General features: G+C 42.5%; 1 protein-coding gene across 2 annotated transcripts in view; it reads right to left on the bottom strand.

Moving 5' to 3' along the window:
• ENOX1 (ecto-NOX disulfide-thiol exchanger 1) overlaps positions 1 to 16,892 on the bottom strand; it is a 552,525-nt gene that overhangs the window by 73,413 nt on the left and 462,220 nt on the right. For both annotated transcript variants that reach the window (XM_045588672.1, XM_036457780.2), the window contains one exon: positions 14,687 to 14,871. In XM_045588672.1, coding sequence (XP_045444628.1) covers positions 14,687 to 14,871 — 185 coding nt within the window. The remainder of the gene's footprint in view (positions 1 to 14,686; positions 14,872 to 16,892) is intronic.

Raw genomic sequence — 16,892 nt, 5'->3', positions numbered from 1 at the left:
CCCACAAGTTTTGATATGCTGTATTTTTATTATCAATTACTCCTAAATATTTTAAAATTACAATTCTGTTTTCTCTTTGGACCTGTGGGTTCATATGTACATTTTAAAATTTCCAAATATATAGGATAATTTTAGTTTGCATTTGTTTCACTGATTTCTAAAATTTTTTTTTTGTGATCAGAAAATATGAAAACACTTCTTAGAAATGATTAAGACTTGCTTTCAGGTCTAGCATTGGATTACTCTCTATAAATGTTTGAGGTATATTTGATAGGTACATGTTCTACTCATCAAGCTTGTGGAGGCTGAGTTGTATGGAAATGCTTCATCGAGTATAAACATTGGTAGCAACAGCAAGAGGCAGGGAGCAGCAGAACTGCTTCGAAAAATGTCCTTGCTCCCTGACATCCTCGAGGGTATAGCGCTGAAAAGTTTGATTGGCACATTGCCCTCTATGTCTCAATTTGTGACATGTTCTCACTTTCAACATCAGGACAACCAATTAGGAAGAAGTTGTAAGCACTGCACTGTCTGGTTTGGAGACTCCTCACCCACCCTTTCCAAGCCTTGCTTCGTTGATAATGAAAACATCATTAAGGCTCGTAAAGCATCTGGATAGTAGAAAGATGTTCTGAAGAGAAACACTGCTGACTGCACATACACATACTCTACAAACCTGAAAACCCCGCAGCTTAATTCCTGAGGGCGCAGTCACTCTTTGGAGGCCTGGGGCCTCAGGGGTAGATCTGAATAAGGTTGGCGACTAACACTCTGTAGGATCTATAATACCAGCAGAGAGCGTTTGTGACCTTTACAGATGGAATGACCTCATCAATCCTTAAACTTCTACACAGTCTGCCAGAAAGCTAGTTACTCTCAGGGAGATGAGGTACTTATTTACTTGGGCCTAAATAGGGAAAATAGTAAAGATTAAGAATTAGGGAAGTTGGTTCAATCTTAGAATAAAAAGTGTGTAGTTATTCAACAATTTGTTCTTTTCTTCATCCATTTATTCAGATAGCTGGTGGAGATGAAGTACTAAATTAGCCTTAAAAGACTGGTCTTAGGTGTTAGAATCAGTTTCAAGTCCAACATCAGAAAAAAACAAAAACAAAAAACTAGCACTTATTTAACATGTCGGGGGCGGGGGGAAGGAGAGGGCGCGAAATCATAGCCACTGTCTCTCAACTCCTGTTTTCAGGGAGAGAGGAGACAGATACAAATGAATGAAAAAGGAAAAGGTTCTCAGAATGCAAGCAGGGTATGAACTTGAGGGCCAGGAATCTGGAGCTCTGGGGCAGCAAGATGAGGCTGGAAGGGTGAGGGGTTTGGGTCAGCGACTTAACCTCACTATTGGATTAAAACTAGGAAATGAATGTTAGGGGCCACTCCTGGCCCTCCTGGCTTTAGCAGCCGGCGTACTGCAGTCCTCATGCTGTAACAGCAGTGGTAAAACTGAGCCCAGGTCCAGTCCAAATCTTATTTCTAAAGCAGACTCCTCATCATTGCATTCTACAATATCACGCTTTCTTACTGTGAGTGGACCATGTAGCCAAAGCAGGGCATGGGTTTCGCATGAGTAATGGCCAGAAAAACGTGGGTTAAAATCAAGCAAGTTGGTCGCCAGCTGGGCAGAGAAGCTGGCTGGAAGGCGCAGTGTAATCATCGGAGTCCTAAGGGCCGGGAGGGAAGGGCCAGGCCTGGGCGTGCTCCTGACGTGGCCTGGCGATTCTCTGCGATCAGTCTGAGTTCACGTGATCAGGTGTAGGGCGGGGAAGCTACATGATGAACTCCTGTATGTTTTTTTCCTTTCCCCCAAATGATAAGTAGGAGGATTACTGCCCGGGAGAAGGGGAGGCTGTATTAGTAAAGAGAAACTCGGCATGCCACCTTTTTTTTAATAAACTTTACAGTTAGGTCATTATCCAAATCTTTCTGAAATAAACAGAGTAGCACTGGAGATCAGAAATTCAAACCACGAGGGAAGAAATATAAACCCAGGAGAAGAGAAGACAGGGCACACAGAGAATCACCGAGAGACAGACCTTCAGGGTAGGGTACCACTCTGCTCCAGGACGGAATGACTCACTCAGGACAGGAGGTAAATCCTGGTGAGAGGCTGTCTCCCACACTGTGAGTGAGGGACCCCGTCTGGCCACTGAAACCCCTCTGACTGGAATACCTGGGTAAGACCTGGGTTAAACCAATTAGACTGCTGGTGGTAGAAGACATAAAAAATGGAATGCATATGCACAAAGACACCACAGAATAAATTAAGGGAACAAAAGGAAGAAAAAAAGAGATAATAAATCTTTGAAAAGTCACTCTGCTGGTCCTGCATTTAAAAGCATTAGTTGCAACACCCCTTCCTTGGAAACCCACAATCAGAGTTCAAGTATATTGTCTCCTTTCCTATAGTCTCCATCACTTCCAGCAAATACAACTGTTGTGGCAATTTACTAAGTGGAGAGAGAGAGAGAGAGAGAGAGAGAGAGAGAGAGAGAGAGAGAGAGCGCGCGCGCGCCCGCGCGCGGAGGGAGGAGGAGAGGGAGGCACAGAGACACACAGAGATGAAACAGAAACCACATAAACATGGAGCCAAACTGAGGAGCTTGCATCCAGAAAAGGACTTCCTGAGGCAGGGGCTTTGCGATGATCCACGGAGTGAGATGGGTGGGCTGTAAAGCGAGGACCAGATTGGGCACTAACTGTGTTTAGGTTTCCCTGGACAACTATTCAGGATGCTTTGTTAACAGGGGAGAAGACATAGTCTTTAACTAACCATCTAAGGATATCTTGGAACTGAATTCCCCATTCCACACTGTGGGTACAGTTCCAGAAACTTTAACTGACTAAGCTTGGCTATTCCCTTGGTCAATATTTAAAAATAATTGCCCCAATATGTGTATGTGTAACCTAGAGAAAAAGATGGAAAGGATACATGTAAATGTTAACAATGGTTTTACTTGGGAATGATTTGTTTCCTTTTATATGCTTCTTTTATGTTTCCAAGTTTTCTGCATTGGTATATATATATTCTTTTATAAAAAAGGGAAATAAAACAAAAATTAAAATGACAAAGCTAGATCCAGAAAAAACTGCAACTCCCACCTACGTTCCTCTTCCTCTCTGTTCATTCTCTTACTCAGATAAGGAGGACTTCTTTCCCCGACTCGTTCTTCTGCTTTCAGATTGTTTCCACGTTGTATTCTCTCACCCCCACCACATGCCTCCCTGCTTTCTCTCCACAGCCTTCATTTCTGATGAGAAGAAAATTGGCTGGACTTTCTCATCCTCATGCTTCCTCCCCTAACCAGCTGCACAGAAAAAGCCCTGCAGCACGAATCCCTCCCAACTGCAGCCCGCTGTGAGAGATGGATAATTACATCAGTCTGGCTGCGAGCGTGGCACCTGCTGTATACAGGCGGCGGTGTGTACGCCCGTGGTCAGGGCTGCAGTGTGGATGAGGCTGAGGCCTCGCACTGGCAGGCTACACCGAAATGAAGTCAAGGCCAGGCCACAAGGTTTCATTTTAGCGTCCCTGGCTGGAGGGAGACACAACAGTGGTCAGACAGAGCAAAAGGCCAGTATGTGTCTGCAGCAAAAGCCTGTTTTGATTTATAGCATTTAAGGAAAGATCCATTTCACTATAAATCTGGCACTCGTGGTGTGATATGGCCTACAAGGCAGGAGGCAATTTCCAAAAGAGGGGGTGGAGAGGAGGGTCGTGCAAAGGTCATCCAACCACGCAGCTGATGTGTTGGGAACAGCAGAGCTCTTTTGTCCTGGGAATGGCTGCGAGTCTGCGGGAGACACTGCAGCCTTCAGGGACAAAAAGAGAAAGGTAGAAGCCCGAAGACTGTAATGTGTGCAGGGCAATGCCATTACTGCTACCCCTGGCTCCTACATAGATTCTCTGCTAGCCTCATTATTTTCAGAAGGGACAATTACTAATGAGGAGGGATTTAACGATCAAATTAATCAATGGCAGTGCAGGATAACAAATGATGAGATGAAGACTCCCCGTAATTAAGTTTTATTAGGGCTTCTCTTTTCATTCCCAGAAGTAAAGAGTTTTATTTCTACAGTCCAAATTAATAAGCAAAAGCCACACATACATTATTTTCTTTCTGCTAGCTCTCACTCCACTAATGTAAAGACCAAGTTAGGGGTTATGGCATAGAATAGGAAACCAGGCAATGTTTTTTGCCAATAATATTTCCAGCAATTGACAAGCGCAGGAAGGAAGAATTGACAAGTTGCCTGTCTCTTCTGCTCACATGGTGACAGTGTACTGAGCACGGTGTCCAGAGCACCAGCGTAAGCTGCAGAAAATTACGGGGTAACAGGGAGAGCACCGGGGGCTGGAATGTGCCAATCACAATGTGCATTTGTACAACAGCTTTTCAAAGTGCGTTCACATACCTAACCTCACTTCATTGCAACAAGTTTGGTCTGAGGGTGGCAGGACCCATTCTCCTGAGGAAGGACCCAAGGTCCAGACTGCTGACTCTCAGAAAGTGGTGCAGAAAACAGGCTGGAGCCACCTTTTCCTTCTCCTGGTGCCCTGTTTTCATTTTCTTGTGCAAAAGTCTGGCACCCCATGGGTGGCATGAAGGCAGCTTATCTCGCTCCTTATCGTGTGATCTCTGTTCAATGAAAACAGCCAGACGCCCAGTGGCCCCTTCTTGTTTGAGACTGCTGAAGAACTTAGAAAGGCTTCCTTTCTATGATCTTTACTTTTAGGCTTTGTATCTTGGAAAGAGTCAAATGGGAATGAGCTTTACACTCCAAACTCCTTAGCAGATGTCAGGTGTGATCGTCGCTAACAGGTAGAACTTTGCAATGTAAAGCCCTGGGCCCGGAATTGAAGAATTGGTTTCTACTTCTGGTTCCAAATGCACCATCCATGCCTTCGATAGTCTCACACTGCAGTGGGATGGATACACGCTTTGTTCAGATGTGCCGGAGAATGCAATCTGCAGACGTTAGAAACGCACAGGCTGCCAGCAGGACCTCTGCAATGCTCCAGCTGCCTGATGAACGGTGCCGCCGAATCATAAATGAGGATTATCGTCACCAGCTCGTGTGCTGCTATTATAAGGCAACACCCCAAGGTGCTTGGCTAAAGAATGGGTAGGAAATGAAACAACAAGCGCTAGGGTAATTCAGTGAAAGGAAAAGAAGACCAGAGTGGACCCCAGATTTGGCAGCTACTCTGAACACTGATGTCTAGTCACTAACTTTTTTAAAGCCACATCATTGACAGATGTGCATTTAATGACCATTCTGATTCTACTAAAATGTCAAAGAACTTCTAATATGAATGTGGGAAATGTCTTGTGATCGTTTTCGATTTAAAAAGAAACTTCAGCCCTAGCCGGTTTGGCTCAGTGGATAGAGCAGTGGCTTGCAGACAAAAGGGTCCCAGGTTCTATTAGGTCTAGTAATAATTAATGTCGTTTTCTAATACTTTTTTAAATCGAATTTATTTAAACAATACAACAAAATTTAATCAACAATATAGTTGCTGTTGTTTTCTACTACTTGTGCCCAATGCTCAGGAAGCATTTTAATCCCTCTGTTGTAAAATTCTTGTGATTTTGATGCAAAAAATTTGGTCAATGAATTTTTGAGGCATTCTTCATTATTAAATTTTTTTCCAAGAAGAAAGTTTTGCAAAGAACGAAACAAATGGTAATCGGAAGGGGCAATATCAGGAGAATATGCAAGTTGAGGGAGAACTTCCCATTCCAACTGGCGCAGTTTTTCAGCAGTGATTCTTGCAGTATGCGGTCGTGCGTTATCCTGGTGAAGAATTACGCCCTTCCAATTAATCAGCGCGAGTTCTTTTTCTCTTAAAGCTTGGGCTAACCTTTCCAATTGGGCACTATACACTGCACTTGTAATGGTTTGGTTAGATGGTAAAAGTTCATAATGAAGAATTCCTTTAAAATTTCACCAAACACACAACATCACTTTTTTCGCATGCAAGTCAGGTATTGGCGTGGGCTGCGGAGCCTCATTTTTGTCCAACCATTGAGGCCGCCTTTTCAAATTAACATACAGCACCCATTTTTCATCTCCGGTAACAATTTGCTCTAAAAACGGCAAATGGTTTTGACGAGAGAGGAGCAAACTGCAAATTGTGACTCTTTGATTACGGTTGTTGTCTGTCAACTCATGAGGAACCCATTTTCCAAACTTTTGGACTTTGCCAAGTGCACGCAATTGATTGGAAATTGTTTTTGTGAACAATTTAAAGTTGTCGCAAGCTCTTATTGGGTAATTTGAGGATTTTGCACCAAAAGAGCTTGAAGAGCTTCTTGATCAAAATTGGACACACGGCCTCAACCACTCTTGTCATCTAACGAAAAATTTCCCTCGTGAAATTTCTCAAACCAATGCTGGCATTTTCTGGCGCTAACTGCATCTTGACCAAGAGCACTACAGATGTTTTTTGCAGCCTCACTTGCTTTTCTTCCTAATTGGAACTCGTAAAGCATGCAGTGCCGAATATGCTCTTCATCAGCCATCTTCTTAGCCCTAATTTTGCAACAAAAACCAAACCAAACACAAACTTTTTCAAGCAAAACTTGTTAATTGCACTTCACACGTTCTGTAGATACCACGTGTTTGAAGGTTATGTCAATACAAGTCAACGCCAAGCAAGATTTTAAACGAATGTTAAAAACGACATTAATTATTACTAGACCTGAGGATAGTGCCAAAGGATAGTGCCTTAGTTGCAGGCTACTCCAGGGACTGGGCCTTGATCAGGGCTACTGCAGGAGGCAACCCATCGATGGGTTTCTCTCACATTGATGTTTTTTTCTGTCTACTCTCCCAAAAAATCAATTGAAAAGTAACCTCAGGTGAGGATTAACAAACAAACAAACAAACAAACAAAAAAGAAACTTCATCTGGGTCATTGAAATAAAATCAAATAAATATAGGATATATTATTGCAGTAGTAGTTTGTAATATTCCAGGTTTTTTGTATGCATACGGTATTTATGGTCACACATATTTTTTGAACTTTTAAAAACTAAATGTCTTCCTACTTACCCATGAAAATCTAAAAGAAAGCCCCTTTCTCTACACTTCAATAATGTGATTTTCCTACCCTGTCCAGAGATACTGAATTATTTTCTGCATTGATGTATGTTTCATATATTAATGATATTATGATAATGCTGTTACATGTTTCTTTCCCAGTGAGTAATCAACCAGATAATCATGGATGTGCTATTCTCTTCCAACTGAACAATTCCGAGCTTCTTAAGGGAAGAGCCCTAGAGGGCAGATTATTATAACATGTCCCACAGATTCCAAGCTAATCAATCTTTCATTTTTCACATTCTACATCGAGTTCATTCATCTAAATATTTTGCAAGAAATCTTAAGATATAATTTATCATTATACAATTGTTGAGTCTAATCTTTTAGACAATTTTTTTTATCTTTTTATCCTTCCATATTTGTGTCATTTCCCTTTAAAAAACACACACAAAAACTCTAGAGGAAGAACTGCTCTTCCCCTGCCTTTGCCTGACCTCTGCGTGTTCACCCCTCCTGCCCTCCTTCTCCTCTTCTCTTTGCACATCCAGCTGCGCTTAGGCTGCCTGCCTTCATACTGTTAGTTTTTTATGCCTGCCTTCTTTTCTTCTCGGTCAAAACATCAAAACAGAATGGAAAATGGTTAACCATGTCCCTATTGTTATTATATATTGCAGCCTCTTCATGTCACCTTTTCTGGACTGTCTTCCTTCCCTCCTCCCTCAAACCCGTCTAAACTGTGTGTCTGCCTCCTCATGCCGAGGCAGCGATCTTCAGTCCCCACGTTCCTTTCTCTTAGACATTTGGAAAGTGTGCTTACTTTGGTTCTACCTCTCCCTGTCTGCTTTGTGACAGCCAGAATAACCTGTAATACACCACCCTGCCCCTCCCTGGCCCACATGTCATCCAGAATTCACTCCAGGGCTGCATTGAAGTTAAAAGCCCCTAGAAGGGTTTTTGTTCAGACTACCAGACGCAGCCCATGGGTGTTTGCGTTTTGTTTTCCTTCCTCCAGAGACTCTATTAAAATGCCTGACAATGAATAAACTTTAGGCAGCAAAGCGAATGGGAAGGGAGTTCCAGGGAGTCCTTAGTGCAGGGCAGGTCTGGCGTGTGTGGGATCGCCTGCTCTTTCGCAGAGGAGCCCGCCAGCCAGTCCTCATCCATGGGAGAAAGACCAAGGGGGAGACAGACACCTGGGCTCAGCAGGGAGCAGCCACACCTTTCACCCCAATACAAACACACCACCAGGTCCCTCCCATGAGAAAAAAAACTTGTGGCATGAGAGAGACAGACTGAGATACAAAAACCAAACAGCCAACCTGGAATATATAGAAATGATCCAGGAACAAAGAGGATTTTTAAGATTCTGGCTTAATATTCTCAAAATGATTTGAGAAGATAATGAAACAACAACAACAACAACAACAAAAATAAGGATAATATTACATGAAGAGATATCAATCAAAGAACAAAAATAACATTTGCAAATAAAATGGGATTATCAAATAGAAACTTCAATGGAAAGGATAAAAGATAAAGTTTAAACAGATAATATGAGAAAAAGAAAAATGGGCACAGAGCATCAGCCTAGTAGTTCATTTTCTGACCAGTGAACATTTCAGGAAGGAAACAGAAAAGGAAAGTAAAATTATCAAGAAAACGCTGATCACTGTGGCCTGGCTCTTTGCCCGCAGCACCTCACCCAATGTAGCAGCACCCTTTGATTCCCACTGGGAGCAGTGGGGCTGGGCTTTCGAGGATTTTCACAGTTTTTAAGAGGCACGCTTTTTTTTTTCTTTTTCCAGAAATAAAAATAAATCTCTAAAATTTTCTTGGATATGTTCATTTTTACCTGCCTGCGCCCAAAGTTTCTAATATAAAAAGCACCACCATCCCTGCCGCAACCACTCTCTCATGGGCACCTTCACCACTATAGCCATCGCTGTCCCCCCAGTCACCAAGGTCAGACAGTCACGTTCGCCAACACAGTCCCTTCATCACTCTCAGTCCTACTGCCATAATAATTATCCTGATTATGACATGTACATATCAGACTTCATCACGTGTGAATTTCAGAGAGCAACCGAGTGCAAACTATGTACTATCTCTAAGCACTAAGCAACTGAATAGCATAATGGAGATTTTAGAAGAGATGCTTAATGTAAGTGGTCAGATGCACTCACTGATGTTCTATTTTCGACACACTTTCATTTATTTATTTATTATATCTCAAAGACCATTTCTTGCCCAATTTGGCAAAACTAGCCGGGGTTACTTTATACTTTAGTTTCTAAAATGGTGTTGGTAATAATAATCTTCTTTTTCCCAATTTTTTTTTTTTTTTTTTTTTTTAATCTTCCCTTGTTGTAAGTTATCCAGACAGCTGGCCTGCCTAGTCTTCATTACTGTCAAGCTTCTGCTCTGTGTGCATCAGTGATTTGCTGGCCCAAGACAGCTGGTCTGCGGACAGCATTTGCTAATACCACGCAAAAGCATCAACTTAAAGTATTCATGAGAACGTCTTCTGACATAAGCATCATTAGTCATACATAGTTTTATGAATGGCAGCTTACAATTGTATCCTGTTATTTTATGAATATTTGTCAGTCCTGTCAATATGATTTATACATGGCTTCAAAAAGAATTCTGACTTTTTTTTAAGTTGGTTATTTTAAAATATGACATATTGACCTATCCTCAAGAATGAAAATACAAGTATTGTTTAAATGTAGGTGTGGTTAAAACCACGATGAGATACCACTGTACACTTACTGTGGTGGCAAAAACAAACAAACAAAAAAGACAAACCTAGACAAACTGACCGTATCAAGTGCTGACAGATGGGGGCACAGAACAAGAACAACCAGAATGCCCATGTAGTCCGTGGGAATGTATAACGGTCCAGACATTTTGCAAAACATTTAATCAGTTTCTTAAAAAGTTAAACACCCTTGCCATATGACCCAGCAACCTTACTCCTGGGTATTTACCCAAGCAAAATGAAAAATATGTCAAACAAAAAGTTTGTAAGTGAATGTTTATAGCAGATTTATTCATATTTGTTCCAAACAGGAAATCACCCATATGTCCTTTAATTAATGACCCGATAAACAAATTGTGGTTCTCCCTTACAATGGAATACTATTCAGCATAAAACGGAATGAACTGATACAGCAGCATGGGTGGATCTCAGCTTCAGTATGCTAAGTGAAAGAGGCTAGACTCAAATTGTTGTATACTGTATGATTCCACTTACATGGTGTTCTGTAAAAGGGAAAACTACAAGGATAGAAAACAAATCAGTGGTTGCTGGGAGTGAAGGTAATTAAAAGGAGCATCAGAACATTTTTTGGTGATGATGGAACTGTTTCATACATTGCCTGGGATAGTGGTGGTAACATAAGTGAATGAGTGTATGAATTTGTCAAAATTGATAGAACTGTACCCCTAAAAAGAGTATTTTATTCTATGTAGTTATTACCTCAGTAAACCTAAGAAAACAATTCAGTGTGGAAATCTGAAGATAAGTAAACATTTAAAATATGCATTATTGCCTTAGCTGGTTTGGTTCAATGGATAGAGTGTCGGCCTGTGGACTGAAAGGTCCTGGGTTCAATTCTGGTGAAGGGCACATGCCCAAATTGATGGCTTGGTCCCCAGTATAGGGCTTGCAGGAGGCACCCAATCAATGATCTTCTCTCTCATCATTGATGTTTCTCTTTTTCTCTGTAATCAACAAAAATCTTTAAAAAATAAAATAAAATACGTATTATTTTTTCAATATATACCTAAAAATACGAATGAAAGCCAACAACCTCACTATCTCTGTGGCAAAACCAGGTTACCTTCATTGCTAGTTTAAGGTCAGGAAAAGGCTACTGTGTTACCATGGTTACAAGCTATTATTGAAACCTCTAATATTAAATTATGACTGGCATGTAATGTAGGGGTAGAGTGAAAAACAACCTGACAAAATCACCCAAGGACTTTTCATTTTTAGGGACCTTTATGATCTTAAAGATACACTGTGATGCTAGTGAACATATAATTAAGGAATTTAAAGAAGAAAGGTTAGAAACTTTTTGGCTAAACTTGAAGTTAATTCTATAATTTGTATGCTAGCTCTAAGGCTGTTGAGACTCTTTTTTTCCCTTTTGTTTTTAACAGAATTATTTTCCCACATATGGATTGCTGAAACAATGACATGTGGGAGGCTAACCCCTTCTCTACCTGTTGACTTTCCCGCGACATCATGATTTTCTAATTTAAAAAAATAGACAGCAGACAGATTGAGAGTAGGTTTTAAAGTAAGGAGAATTGTTTGCTGTGGGTCTCAATTTAGCAAGTTGTGATAATTTATTCAAAGTGATGTTAAGGTAGAGATACGAATCTTAACAAGCATATCCATTTTAAAACTATACTAAAGATGGGTTGCCACAGAGATTGCAATGCATCTACCCCACAACCAGTAAAAATTAAACTTACATTTGTTTCGAGGTCCTTGTTGGAGTGGACTCTGCTGGTTTGCATTAGAGACCTTTTCAACCCTCTCCCTTTAATCTCTTTGTTCTGCTTTCCTTCTTCCTCTCTATAAAAACCTCTGCTTGCATTGAGATGTGAAGACGGCTTTAGGACAAGACTCCCTCATCTCCCAGGTGGTCAGCACCTGAACAAACCTTTTTTCCTTTTTCACAAGCACCTATTTCAGAAGTTTGGCTTTTGTGGTAGCAGGTAGCCAAACCTCGGTCTCGGTTACATATGTACTATGTTACTCTTACTGATTGAATATAGTAACTGTATATTCCCCCATCAATATTTGTATGGTAAAGTTCCAACCCTATGTACCTTAGAATGTAACATTACTTGAAAAGAGTTATCGCAGATGCCATTAGTTAAGCTGAGCTTACACAGAAATGCATGGGCCCCTTAATCCTATACAAATTGTGTCCTTATAAAGAAGTGAAAATTTGGACACAGATACACATACATGTGAAGAAGCAAAAGGCAAAAAAACAAGGTGATGTGTCTACAAGCCAATGAAGCACAAGGATTGCCAGGAAGCTACCAGAAGCTAGGGGAGAGCCATGGAACAGATTCCTTCCCACAGCCCTCAGAGGAACCAGCCCTATTGACATTTTGATCTTGTACTTCCAGCTTCCGAACTGTGAGGTAGTAAAATTCTGTTGCTTAAACCAAACTAAAACAAAATCCCCCAAAACAAACAAAAGAACTATCCAAAAATAATCTTCCTACTAAGGAGATTCTGCAAATGCATAAGCAGCTGCAGCAACCGAATACTCCAAAAGGGGCTGTAGTTGGATGGTGGTTTATAACACTGCTCCTGTGTGGACCAGGCCCTTAGCTGCCACCCCACCCCCCACCTCCACCCAACGTAACGTACTTTCTGCTGACTGATGAGCACATCCTCATCTCCTCTGACTTTCTTAGATTTGAATCTTCAACCACTTTATTTATTTATTTATTTTTTAAATATATATTTTATTGATTTTTTAAATATATTTTATTGATTTTGTACAGAGAGGAAAGGAGAGAGAGAGTTAGAAACATCAATGAGAGAGAGTCATTGTGCCTCTTGCACACCCCCCACTGGGGATATGCCCGCAACCAAGGCACATGCCCTTGACCGGAATCGAACCAGGGACCTTTCAGTCCCCAAGCCGATGCTCTATCCATTGAGCCAAACCGGTCTCGGCTGAATCTTCAACCACTTTAAAGGTTTTACCAACTTTTAAAGCAACTAGGATAATCTTTCCCAGAAGAAAAGAGGGCCGGTTGTGGGAGGTGTGACAGAGTAGTTTGTGGTCTTTCAGGAAATTGGCAGACTCTTCTCTTGGCAAGGAAGCCAACACATACTCAGTGTCGGGGCATCTGGACAACCCTAGGAGACTCACCCAGCAGCTGTTACACCGATTTCCAACCACAGGGACCTGAGCAACAACTGTCATCACATTTTCCTGGTGAACTCTTACCTCTGAGTCTCAATGATGTGTCTAACACACACTGTGAACATCAACCAGTCAGACTCAAAGCCAAGACTCAAAAACTGCTTTAAAATGGCAGAAAATGTTTAAGACATAGTTTCTGTGACTTGGTCATTAATGTATTTATATCCTAATCCTCATTTCTTTTCATATCCCTTTTCCTCAATTATTTTTCCTCTGCTTGGTAAATGTTACTGCAGCAGCTACCTATAATCATTAAGATAGTTTTGTAGGCAAATCATGTTCCAGATCTTAGACAACAGTCAATATAGATGGAGGGATTAAAAAAAAAATACCATTCATTATATGTATACTAAAGGCCCGGTGCACATTTGTGCACTGGCGGGGTGGGGTGGAGTGGGGGGGCAGGGAGGTCCCTCAGCCCAGCCTGCATACTCTTGCAGTCCAGGACCCTTTAGATGGTGTCCATCTGCCTTGGAGGTGGAAGAGGCTCCTGCCACTGCTTCTGTGTCAGCCATAAGCCTGGCTTCTGGCTGAGTGGCGCTCCCCCTGTGGGAGTGCACTGACCATAAGGGAGCAGCTCCTGCATTGAGAGCCTGCTTCCTTGTGGTCAGTGCACATCATAGCAACCGGTCATTCTGCCGTTCAATCAATTTGCATATTAGCCTTTTATTATACAGGATTTAATTTCCCATTACCCTACTTATATTTCTCTTGTTTAAATAAAAGCAATCTCTTTTTGCGCGGAAAGAGTGGTTAGATTTACATATTCAGAGGGGTAAAAACAATGCCCATGTATGATGTTATTTTGTGCTATATTATTCTATGATAACTCAAAGGTCCAAACACCCTAAGTGTATCAGATACCAATTGATGTTTTCAGATATAAATCCAACTGAGAATCTTTGATTTGGTTCTCTCATTGCCAGGGCTCAGCTTTCTCCTCTCTTCAACCCCTCATTCCCAGCAGTCTGTGTTCCATCCCCTTCTTCAGAAGCCCACAGCACCTGCCTCCTTCTAGTAATTGCTGGGAATACACATTAAGCTTGAGTGTGCAAGATATCTGGAAATCATTAACAGAAGCACACATACTGACTTATTTCTGAAGGTGCCAGTTCCCCCAAATTCCAGTGCTTCATCCATCCCTTCAACAAATACGTCTTAAATACAGTGTGCTCTTGGAACCTGATGAGACCCCACATATAATCCAGAAGTGAAAGCAATGCAGCTTATGTTTTAATTGATCTTTGAAAATAAACTCCCGCATGCTTCTGTAAACCAGTCAGCATGATTTTAATTTAAAAGTTCTGAGATTACAAAGCACTTGTGTCACAATCAGGATTTTTGACTGTTTGCTGCGAGGCTCCATTTCACATGCAATCCTTCCCATCGCCTAGATTTTCTTTCCTGTGTTTCCTACTTTGAGGGCGCTCTTCTCAACATAATTTCTTTAACTGGAGTGCTCGCCGGGGTCTGCCCTCCCCCACACACAGCCATCACACGTTCCTGTCCTCTCAACTTTGCTTTTCAGCAGTCACTTCTCCTCCCACACCTGTCCTGCAAACGGCTCTCATTGCACTTCTCCTGACTACACACATGCCTTTTCTAAAAAACAAAACAAAACAAAACAAAACAAAACAAGGACAGGTCTGGGCCGGTACCTGCTGCATGCCCTGCATGGTCTGCTGCAGGAACTGCAGCTGCTGGTCCTTGGTGAGGTTGTCTTCTGTTCGGAAAAGCTGCTCCTTCTCTTGCTTCAGCAGCTCCACCTCGTTCCTATAGGCGTCCAGCTGCCAGCGGAGGCTGTCATTCTCCTCTTTCAGGGCATAGGCCTGAGCCGCCAGGGCTGGAGGGCAGACAAGGAGCTCAGGTGAGTTACTTTCCTGCTTAGGCTGATGGGCCTTCTATGGGAAAGGGACTCTCATCAAACTCCTAACAGTTAGCACCAGCTCAGAAGGAAAACCAAAACGCCTTACGCCAGGGTGCTCTGCAGTGAGTGAGCATCATTTCTTTTGCAATTTTCATCTATCCTACTTGTCGCGTCTCACATAGGAATGTTTGCTGTAGGCATAGGATTAAGTTCTCCCAAAGTTTTGTCTCCTGACCTCTTCCCCTATCCTAGGCACCCTCTCCGAGGTCCGTATGTGCTGCTCAGCGACAGCATTCTGCCTCCCAGGCAACAGCCCCATCCACACACTGTGCCCGCTCCCCTCTGCTGGGTCGCTCAGCTCCTCGCAGCCCACCTTCACACCATTGGCAGTTGCACAGGTCAAGGAGGTAGCAGCAGCCCAGGAGCAGGCGGGTTTATCTGCACACCACCAGCCTGCTCCACTGCTGGGGCAAATTATTCTAATTCTTTTATTTATTGATTGATATATTGATTGTGGTATCACATATTTGTCCTTATCTCCCCATTCCCATCCCAAACCCTTCTCCACGTACCCCCTTCCCCCCCGCACTGTTGTCTATGTCCACTGGTTAGGCTTATATGCATGCACACAAGTCCTTTGGTTGATCTCTTCCCCTTACCCCCACCCTCCCCTACCTTCCCTCTGAGGTTTGACGGTCTGGTAGCTGCTTGTTCATCAGTTTATGTTGTTCATCATTTCCACTAGATGTGTGAGATCATGTGATCTAAGAAATACCCTTATAAGAACCTAAACTGAGACAAGCCATATGGTTATGCTGAGAGGCAAATGGATCAGTCTGTAGTGAGTTCCTCTCTGGGCCAACAGTTCCTTTGAGTCCCAATTTCAATGTCAAACAGTTCGTTGTGTGTACATGTCAGCCATGATATTTCAGATCTGGTTGGTGGATAAATGGTGGTGATGCAGGTCCAACCGTCTCTAATTTTTATCAGAATGGTAACCTAGTTCCATCTACTTTACCAACAGTTAAACCGATTTTTCCCCACAAGGCTGAGTGGGTACATGGATACTCCTCCCTGGAACCTAAAGTTCTCTGTATGTATTGTAGATCCAGGCCCGAGTCACCTCCACATTTACCGAGAAACCGAAACAGTCACTCAGGTACATCATATTAAGGCTTCAGAAACAACGAGACTGAATAAAAGCAGAGAATGAATCATCAAAGAGAAAATTAAGGACAGGGAACCCTTCTCCACATTCCAGCTGTTTGCTTTGTGGTCTCTCCAAGATGAATAGCAGCTTGCTGAGCCCTCACCATATAATGGACCCTGGGCCACGAGCTTCCCATGGACGGACTCACCTTTACAACTACCCCCCACGAAGCCTATAATGCCGGTGCTGCTGTTACCCAACTCTTTGCAGATGAGAAAAACGAGGCATGGAAGAGTCAGAGAACTTGTGCAGACCCACAAAGTACGCAGCACAGAGTCCACACCTCAGTGGCTGGCTTCGACTTTGCTCTCAGTCACTGGGCTGCTGTGCCATCCAGATGTGTTCAGTTCTTATCAGAGTGTTCACAACCAGTCTTGCACTCACCCCTTTCCCACCAGTTTCCCACACTCTTTTCTCGCTCCCACAGAAAATGCATTCTCTACTCTTGGAAGCAAGAGAAAGTGAGAGAGAGAAATATAAAAGCTTGTTATCAGTAACTTCTGCCTAGAAGTAAGTTTGGGTTTGTGGGGCACAGTGTGGACCTATGCACAGCTGGTTCTCAGTCCGTGCTCACTGCCACCACCTCCCCGATCCCAATCAGAGGGCAGCCTCCCAGAGGGCTACCTGCCCCTCACAGACAGTGGTTCTCAACTTTCCTAACGCCGCGACCCTTTAATACAGTTCCTCATGCTGTGCTGTTCTCTTTGCTACTTCATAACTGTAATTTTGCTACTGTTATGAATTGTAATATAAATATCTGTGTTTTCCGTGGTCTTAAGCGACCCTC

Source organism: Pipistrellus kuhlii, unplaced genomic scaffold (assembly GCF_014108245.1).
Source record: "Pipistrellus kuhlii isolate mPipKuh1 unplaced genomic scaffold, mPipKuh1.p scaffold_m20_p_3, whole genome shotgun sequence".
Lineage (NCBI taxonomy): Eukaryota > Metazoa > Chordata > Mammalia > Chiroptera > Vespertilionidae > Pipistrellus > Pipistrellus kuhlii.
Note: the sequence above shows the minus strand (reverse complement) of the source record. Positions and strands in the feature narration are given on the sequence as shown.